Source organism: Phaethon lepturus, unplaced genomic scaffold (assembly GCF_000687285.1).
Source record: "Phaethon lepturus isolate BGI_N335 unplaced genomic scaffold, ASM68728v1 scaffold55124, whole genome shotgun sequence".
NCBI lineage: Eukaryota > Metazoa > Chordata > Aves > Phaethontiformes > Phaethontidae > Phaethon > Phaethon lepturus.
In genome coordinates, this window is record NW_010536624.1 from 41,751 (window position 1) to 51,325 (window position 9,575).

General features: G+C 40.0%; 1 protein-coding gene across 1 annotated transcript in view; it reads right to left on the reverse strand.

Moving 5' to 3' along the window:
• EIF4G2 (eukaryotic translation initiation factor 4 gamma, 2) overlaps positions 1-8,897 on the reverse strand; it is a gene marked incomplete at its 5' end in the record, with an annotated part of 10,235 nt that extends 1,338 nt beyond the window's left edge. The window contains 21 exons of the mRNA XM_010286209.1: positions 249-370; positions 519-730; positions 1,195-1,399; positions 1,647-1,725; positions 1,801-1,905; positions 2,220-2,435; positions 2,519-2,623; positions 2,871-2,996; positions 3,762-3,875; positions 4,309-4,469; positions 4,556-4,697; positions 4,919-5,017; positions 5,102-5,185; positions 5,781-5,891; positions 6,333-6,484; positions 6,568-6,634; positions 6,722-6,853; positions 7,516-7,618; positions 8,012-8,137; positions 8,563-8,628; positions 8,787-8,897. Coding sequence (XP_010284511.1) covers positions 249-370; positions 519-730; positions 1,195-1,399; positions 1,647-1,725; positions 1,801-1,905; positions 2,220-2,435; positions 2,519-2,623; positions 2,871-2,996; positions 3,762-3,875; positions 4,309-4,469; positions 4,556-4,697; positions 4,919-5,017; positions 5,102-5,185; positions 5,781-5,891; positions 6,333-6,484; positions 6,568-6,634; positions 6,722-6,853; positions 7,516-7,618; positions 8,012-8,137; positions 8,563-8,628; positions 8,787-8,897 — 2,638 coding nt within the window. The remainder of the gene's footprint in view (positions 1-248; positions 371-518; positions 731-1,194; positions 1,400-1,646; positions 1,726-1,800; positions 1,906-2,219; positions 2,436-2,518; positions 2,624-2,870; positions 2,997-3,761; positions 3,876-4,308; positions 4,470-4,555; positions 4,698-4,918; positions 5,018-5,101; positions 5,186-5,780; positions 5,892-6,332; positions 6,485-6,567; positions 6,635-6,721; positions 6,854-7,515; positions 7,619-8,011; positions 8,138-8,562; positions 8,629-8,786) is intronic.
• Positions 8,898-9,575: the final 678 nt, after the last annotated feature.

Genomic DNA, 9,575 nt, shown 5'->3' on the forward strand with positions numbered 1-9,575 from the left:
CCCGCCATGTACTCTGTTGAACACTGCTTCCCCCCACCAACTCATTTTAAAAATCTTTCAGCCATACTTTCCTCTATATGTAGGTCTCTAGTAAAAAGGATTTAGTCCATCTTGCCTCCTTAGTGAAATACTGCAGTAAGTTTCTAGACATTAAGAAGTCTTTAACACTGTTTGAAAGCGTTCTCAAACATTCTAGTGCAGCAGAGATCACAAAATACAAGTCTGTACTCTAATATCAGCAAATTTACCTGGAATAAAGCTTTGCCTTTCCCTGGAAACTCTTGAGTAATATCTTCTTTCCATGCCAAGAAAGCTTCTTCTTCAATGATCTCCATATCGTAGAAATGAACAAAGAAGCGCAGTAACATGCCTATAGGAATAAATTTAAACATCGTTAGCTTTATAACCTTCTGAACAGCTTACTTGACTCTAAGTGGTGTAGTGACAAGCCTGAAAGCCATACACAAACAAGCAAGCAGACACAAATTAAATTTTGGGCAAGATCTTGACGTCCGTACCTTTTGGAAAGTTATTGTTGTAGCAGTGCACCTGAAGCGCATATAGAGCGCTCACTTGCAGATCAACATGGTCATGGAGGAACTTCTGCATTACTGGCTTGAAGGAAAGAAGCAGTTGTTTTTCCTGCTCTAGCTGCTCTTTAGATGGAGCAGATGAAGAATCCGATTCGTCACTAGGTGGGTTTACTCCACTTGAAATATACTGCAAGAAACTGGACAAAAAAAAGTTCTGTAAACTGCTAAGCAGGTAGATTTCACGTCCTAAAACAGTGAAACAAGTACTCTCAAGCCCAATTTGCTAACAATTACTAAAAATACCCTCCTGCTTTCATCAGCAACTAGGTGCATGCACAGTGCATTAGTGTTGACTGTGCACCACAAAAATCCTAGTTTTGCTTCTGTTATGGCTCTGAAACATTTTAGAAAAACAATACATAGGTCTAGACTCTTCCTTCCCAAGCAACAGCAAGGCTTCACACTGACGCAAGCCTGGAAACTTCTGCTATTCTCAAATACAGTGGGTGTTGAATACAGGGGAGGGTCCACTCAGTAAAATTTATCTCCCAGAATACTGTATGTTTCTGCACAGAGCTACATGTCAGCCTTACAAGGAGTTAGTGACTTACTGGTAGTTTAACAAAACAAGTGCTTCAACTACACCAAGACAGCATCTCACCTGGTCATCAATATATTCACAAATCCCTTATCTACATGAAGTTTGGGTGAAATGTTATCTTTAATCCACTTATAGATGGCTTGAGGGGATGGATCCGATTTTATTTGCTTTAGCAGTTCCTTCTCCAGTTTCAGAAGTGGGAACAAGAAGCTAAGCCCCTTCCCTTCTAAGATCTCCAGCATGCGGTCCTTGTTCTGGTCAATTTCTGACATGTAAAAATAAGGAAGAGACATAGTTAAGTGCTGGTACCAAGTAAAACCCATCATCAGCGGTTCATGGGTCTAACCACCTCTCAAGAAACACCGTTCTTAACAATCATGACAGTTGACTGTATCAAAATAACGCTATATGTTATTTTACTGTAGTGTAAAAGAATAAAGGAAAAAACATCTTGCCTATACTAACATGAGATGCAGTAATGTGATAAGATAAAAGCACGTGATAACTCTTACCTGGTAACATTTTCTGCATATTTACTTTGCTTTGTTGGAACAATTCTGTTAGCCATTCACGATCTTGTAACTTAGCTAACTGCTGAAGGCAGAGCAGGAAGAGAGGGAAATGGGTGCCACTTTCCAGTGGTTGAGCCAGTTCGGAAATGCTCACCAGCTCCGAAATAATGGCACGGGCTGCAAACTGTGCTAAGTAGGATTTCACCAACGGGATATCCACCTCCAGTTTGGGGCACTGGTCCAATACATTCAGGAACGCCTAAGAAACAGTAAACACACAACTTCTAATTCCAAAGTGCTTTTCTTCTCACACACAGTAATACTCTCACTAGATAGGAGCCTCGTGTTTCTGTTCTGCATTGACTCACTTGCCAAGAGGTTCCCCACTTCCAGTTCCCAAAATCTTGTACCTACATTTCCTCCTTTCATCAACTCTTACGCCCCTCACAGCTTTTTTTATTTTTTTACCTCCTCAGATCAACAGGACTCCAAAGAAATCTGCACACTGCCTTTACACAAGCTAAACATGAACAGCCAATTAACAAGGACTGTGAGCCTATCAGATTGCAGTACCTGCATGAAGTTGTCACTTGTGGCTATCCCCTCCTGCTTGAGCAAGCTAATCAAAGTACTTGCTTTCTCTTTGTCTTCATCTGATCTATCCAGGGATTGAATAATTACTTTGCTCAACATCTCAGGAATGAAGTGTTTTGGAGCTCTCATTTCCCTCACAGTATTGACAGCATCATTAGCATTTCCATTGTTCAGATACTCAGTCACAACTGCTTCCTAGAGGAAAAAAAAAATACAGTTAAACAAACATTCATTTTCAAAGAGCATATACAAGGCTTCAAGAAGCACTATTAACTTACAGTTTGTTTAAGTAGCTCTTCTTTAGAAGGAGGTGGTTTCTTCGTGGTCTTTGCAGGCTTTTCTTGTATAAGTGGTGGATTTGTTTTAAGACCAAGTTGAGGAGGCTGAAAGGGATACCGGAATTTGTTATTTTGCAGTACATCCACCTACATTTACGTCAAGTTTAAAGAAAACTACATATGTACAGAGGCAGAAGAAAGTCAAATTATGTTTTTGTATGTTCTTTTTGTATATCCTGCTCTATGCAATGAAAGACCTCTCTCTCCCTTCTCATACTAGAAAATGGTCTAAGTTTTACATGCATGAAGAAATTCATTATAGCCAGCAATATACAGTAGTTTTTGTATTTACCTGTCCCAAAGGTGGTGTCTGAGTGCGTGGTGGCTGAGCACTGGGAGGAATCATAGTTATCTGGGGCTGAAGCTTTGGCACTTGGTTTTTATTCATTAGAAAAGACTGAGCAGGTCTCAGGCTAATCTGTAAACAGGTAAGTCAGAAAAACACCTCAAACTGTTTCAAGTATTCTGACCAATATACAGCCATGGACTCACACCAACTGATCCCACTGAAGCATGACTTTCATTTCTACAATGTTAACGCTCAAATACAGATTCAGCCACATGTGTACTAAAATCCCCCCAAAATCACAACTTGATGAATCACAGCTTGCTGCAAGTTACTGGTATTTAGTTCCGTTGATATCAAATCTGGAATTGCTCCTTTTAGATGCAGTATGTTAGAGACTGAAGATACTTAGCATGTTTGCTGTTGTATTTTACAGCCTAGAACTCTACCAATTGCTCAGAAATCAGGATACAGGTCTGGTTAACACTCGAAACAAAGCAGTTTACTTTGCGGATGAAATTTTGCCTATTAGCCAGTTCTAAAATAAATTTAGCCTGGTCCAGCACTTCAGGGTTACTAAAGTTTTAAGTTCAGGATTTTGAGGTTTTCATTAAATGTATTGTTGTCAATATGATGCATGGGAACTGATGTCAGAGTAGTGTTCTTGGGGAGGTGTGGGGGAAGGAAGGGACACCCCAAGAAATTGCCCTCATATCTCAGTCTTGCTCATAGGACGCTGGATACCCTAAGGAAAGTGAGGGGTGAGGTGAAAGAGGAAGGGACAAAGAAGGAGGAGGAGGAAAGAGTTCCAGCATTAGTCCTCATAATAACGCGTCTTGCTATAATCATTGGGCAATATTTAGAATAGGCTTTAAGTAATGTAGGCATGTAATGTACCTCATCTGCATTAAGCTGTCCTTTCTTAGAAAACCGAGGTGGCATATCCTTCGACTGTCCTTGTTGCTGGGATAAGAGTCCCTGATTCTGGTTATGGTAGAGTTGGCTTTGCCCCTATTTCAGAAAGGGAGATATAGAGAAAGAAGTGCAGATGATGGAGTGGCGTACATCATATGGTAAGTAGTACCAGAGGGACCAGAGGAACAAAGATTCTACTTGCCAGGAAGGGAGAAAGAAGGAGCTGGGGGGTGGTGGGAGAGTAGCCTCTATCCCTAAAAACAGGGCTATCTTATTTAAAACACACCATTCTGACCCACCAAAGCCACATGCACCTTTTCTTGCAGTAAAAAAAAAAGTGTATTCCTTGCCTCTCTTGCACAATTTAAAAAGTGGTTTAGAATTTTTGTATCAGCTGAGCATCAGTTCTTATCAGAATCAAATCTTGAGGAAGTCTTTCAACATAAGCAGACTATAATCCATAACATACGCATCTGTAGAAGAGCTTCTAAACATGCTGAAGTCACCCTGTGAACAACATTCTCCTTACCTGACTTTTCAGAAAAGATTTGCCTAGTTCTCCAAACTGGGATTGAGCAGAAGGCATGAGGTGACCCCCATGGCCATTGAAAAGTTGGTTTGAACGATGGCGTCCCATGGTGGGTGAAAATCTATCCTGAATAACCCCTGGACCAGTACCAATTCCGCTACCTGTATTAAGGAGACAAAAAACAATTTTAGTTCTTGTTCAACACAGTACAGCTGCAGTCATCACGTCAGCCTTCATTTCAGTGTACCTGGCATTTGTCCAAACATATCAGCAAGCCCTCCGAGTGGGTCCCTGTCAAGTTTCATCCTGGGTGGCATGAAGGGTCCCTCCAGAAAGAAGTCGCTTCTCATCCCTTGAGACATAGGAGCAGGAATAAAAACTCCCAGATCCTTTAAAACAGGAATTATAATTTTGATCACTTTGGAGTAACAGTCCCCAAGAAAGTCAAGTTTTTAGCCTAGAACTATGGAAGTCTATCAGATTTTAACCCTTAGCTCCTTACTGTCATACTCTACTGCAAGAACTATTCGTAAGTGCACAGCACAAGTTTTGTGGATTCACTTCAACACTTGTGCTCGCTTTTGCTTAAGACTTCACATGCAACACTTACTTTTACTGCATCTTGACGGATTTGATTGATAGTCTTTGGTCCATTGTCAAGAAAAGCTTTGCGAGGAACCCAGTTGTGTTCTCTCAACTCCACAGTATCCTTGAAACATGATGAATTATTAGGAAAGGATTCAAGACAACTTTGCAAGAAAAAGGGAAGCAGTAAGGCATTTTATCATCATACCTGCAGCAGGAAACGAATCCTTGCTGGCAATTCCTTACTTGACATCAAGGAGCGCATACGGGCAAAGTACTGATCCATTAAGGACTGGGGGAACAAAAGCAATGTTACAAGTGAGGGCTAATTCTATCAAGGTCTTAGGTATTTTCAGGGAAAGTGACCACATTCAAAACATCTAAGATCAAACAATAGAACAGACTGCCCTTTCCTGCTGTCTCAATGCCCCTGATGGCAGTAGAGCTTACGGAAAGCTAATGCATCAATATATCCGAGTCAAAGATGAAAGCTTGCCAAAACTCTCATTACTGTAACACTGTTTTGAGCTTACATTCAGAACTCACAAGTTAAGAGTCCAGAAATACATGTCACATGACCTAGCTGTGTTCAGAATAGTTTCTCACCACATCTTTTCAAGCAGTATTCAGAGGAACAATATTCTTACTTTTGCAACTCCTAATGACCCTAACTGCATTCTGGAAAGACATTTAAAACCGTTTCAGAGATTGGATCTTTTTGCTATGAAGAGGTTTGATGCAGGAGCAATAGCTGGCACTCTTGCTCTCTTAATGTCAGACCTCAGTTTTGTACTTTTAAGTAGAGCATGGAATACACAAGACTTAGGCAATTAAAAGTCTTAGCCACAGAACTTAAGTGGTTAAATGACTGGCTAGTATGCACATACCTTGGCTTTTGCATGGTCTAATCTAGGTCCCACTGTCCTCATTATCTGACAGAGGCACTCCAAATCCTCCCCCATATCTTTGAGTTGGACTCTCTTCTTCTTTTCCAAAAGCTGAAATATTAAAGGGGAAATTAGGCATGTCAACATATTATAAATTACAGTGTCTAGTGAGTGACAACTTTGTACACAAGAACATGCTGAAACATTTCATCCTGTTCTGAAGACAAATGGACTTGAAAATTAGTTTAAGAATTGCTAATTGAAGTACTGAGTACTCGTAAGTTCATGTACTGCGAAGTACCTCTGGTACTTCTGTCTAGGCCAAACTAGATCGTCACTTGGAGTCAATTCCCATAGCTTTGAACAAAGCCAATTTTGCTTTTTAATCACCCCTAAAGACTGTTTATTTCAAACAGTGGGGAGGTAGAGAACTGATAGGAAACATTTTGGTACTATTTTATGCTCCAAGATTCCCAAAGCAACATAAACATTTACATTTTTTAGTTTAGAGTTCTATTTTGCTCTTAGCCCTGACCCAATCTGAATACTCACTGTTTTGATGCACTTATGAAGGATAGATTCATGAATAAGATCAAGCTTGCCAAGTTCTCCAATGAATTTGATGTTCCCCAGCATCTTGATCTTGGCAATGGCTCTCTGTTCCTCCTCCTCGGGGAGGAGGGGACCATCATGCTTATCATAGACTGGAAAACAAAGAAGCCTGTTTAATACGGCTGTGGAAAGAGACAGTAAATAAACTCTGTACTGAAGTGGTTTTGAAGCTTACTATCAACATTTCTGGTTCGGTTTTCAAATTCATCTTGAAGTTTAGATATTAGGAGGCGTCTGAATGTCTAAGAAAACAAAAAAACAATTAAGCTAATCAGTGCAATTATACATGCTAGCAAAATTTTTCATTCCAGATTGAGAGAGATACTCACTGTGCTTTGCTTCTGTCCTGGATGACTCTCTGCTGATGGGCCATCAAAGTTGGGTGCATCTTCTGCCAGTCGCAGACATAGTTGAGCATACAGCGAGCTATACTTGGGCTCTTCAAGGGCTTTGTCTACGATCTAAATAAATTTATTTCATGTAAAGCAGCATGTAGTAGGATGCAATAAGTTAGTAAACTGTGTTGCAAGACACACAATAGAACATTACCACTCTAATGTGATCTGTAACATCTGGTTTTTGCTATTTCAAACATACAGAAATAATGGAATTTGCTTTAACTCTAGTCTTAACGCTGAAGCAAAGAAAAAAACGTACTCTATGCTACCAAAGAGCTTCTATGATCCTAGCCAACAAATGGGACAAAAAAACATTCTGTCATCAGAACACTGAAGTTAGTATCACCAATCCGATCTCAAATTAAATGAAGCAGCATGACAGTTAAATCACTGTACCGAGAGGTCACCTGCAGTAGCTTTTAAGACCATTAGACTTGTTCATCAGGAGAACAGGGGCAGGGGGATTCCTAGCTAGCATCTTAGAGAATAAAAAAACCAAAGAAAGCCCCATCACATTAAGCGACTCGAGACTTCCAAAACAGAAAGTTTACCAGCATTAAGTCTACTTCCTCCTCAGTATATACTTTTTACACAAAAAACAGGAACGGTATTTCTGTATGTTTGGATTATCAAACACATTACTTCTGTATCCCCTTAAAAACAGCTAACCTATTTATTTTTAACATGCAAGAAAACTGTAGTTACAAGAAAAGCAGATGGCTTACCAGCAGTATGACCCCTTTTAGGATGAGCTTAGATTCTACACCCACATTGAGGAGCTCAAGGCATAGCTTGTCAAACTTTTCAGGAGTAAGCTTATTTAGTATGCTAAGGAGGAACAAACAAAAACAAAAAAAAACAGATTACAGATCTTGTAAGCATGCTACAAGTAATTTTAGACCCAAGTTTACCTTTACTTCTCAAGTCTATTAAAAATTTAAAATGCAATTTTCATTCAACCATTTTTGAGACATCTTCAGAATGTCAAGTATTATTATGGAAAAGACTAAACCTCTCAAGAATTACTTGTCAAGTGTTTGCTGCTGCTGGCCTATCAGTTTCTGCCTCACGCTCTCCAAAGCAATGAGCTCTCATTTGTGTGTCCCCCCAACTCAGGGCCTGCATGTCTTCCTTTCCTCAACCCCATTTATTGCAGATATATGTTGCTGAAGACAAGACTAAGGTACGGAAAAAACCCTAAACCTCTTACAAAGTACTTACCCTCTTACTTTCCTGAAGATTGCATCATGTCGTTCTTTGTCATTTGCGGAGTCGTCATCTCGTCTAGTGCTTCGTGAAGGAATCCATTTCTGAGCGTTTTGCCCTGGGGTTTTCCCCAGGAACTCGCTTTAAAAATTTTAAGAATATGATTGTTAAACAGAAAGAAACAATTTCAAAAACTGGCCTTTTAGCGTTCCTTACTTAGGCTAATTCTGTTACTAGCTTTGCCAAGAGCACCCATTTACCCCTAACCAACAATGCCATATCTGTCGCATAGTAAAGTATTCACTCAACAGTAATCACAAGAGAGGCACACAAAAACCCCTTCCTCTAAACTTTTGAAGTGAAATGCATTAAAAAGTCTGTGCACCTCTTATCACTGTAGCATGATGCACACTTTCAACAGATTATATGCTATCCTGCTGCCAACTGGAGGACGTTAACATGTGATGAGCTCAGTACAAGCTTCAATACACTATTTTCAACTCAGTATCTACTGACAAGCATTCTTCCTTTAAAATCACACCAAATCTAGGAACAAGACGACATACCTGTTGCTGGCAGTCTTGGGATAGTGCTGAGGTGCACCCCTACCACCTCCTCCGCCTGAAGAAGCACTGTTAGAAACAACCATGTAATCTTGTGTAAGTTCAAAATCCCAATGCTTTCCATCACATCAGTTTTGGTATAAACATGAAACAAATTTAAATTCTCCTCCAAGGACAATCTCTACTGCCAAGTGGTCAAACAAAACAAAACAAAACACCACTAGTACCTGAAACGAGAAGCACCCCCTTCTGCAATCGCACTCTCCACTTTGGCGGCTTGACAACGAAGAATCTTCAAAAGAATAAAATTAAATTGACGGGGTGGGGAAAAACAAAACCTAGAAAGACAAATCAAGTGTTCATATTATAGTTGTTTTACTAGCAACCATAGTATCTAAATTACAGTAAAAGTACAAACGGATGTTACAGAAGGGGGAACTCCCAAACACTAAACTTCACAGAAGTTAAGAAAACTTATTTATGCCATCCTTGGGACACTCACAGAAAGGCCAATTTCGTAATCATCATAGCTATCTTTTCCAATGGAGGTGAAGTAGGAGAAGTAAGGGAATCATGGACTGAGATCGTGTCAACCCCCCAAGAGCACTTGCAGGGAAAAAAGAAGAAAAAAAAGGCTTTTTTTCTGGTCGTACAACATAATTAAATGAATCCTTCCTTGAGATGCTTTACACGCTATGATTAATTATAGCAAGACAAATTTGTCAAGTTTCTAAGTGAGAAATACCAAATGACAAAATGCACACTTAATACAGAAAAAGGGATGTATTCTACATCCAAGTCCAAACCACCCATTAAGCTACTAAATCATGACAAAAAATTTCACTGCACTGCTCATACAGCAGAAAGATAATCAGGGGATAGAAACGCCTGGGGAACACGTAAAAAACCTACAGGCACTTTGAGGCTCCATCCGCTTCGAGGTATTACAGTATCGAGCGCACAGTCGCCGCCTCGGAAAGCCTACCTAAGAAACGCTCAGCAGAAAGCACCTCTCT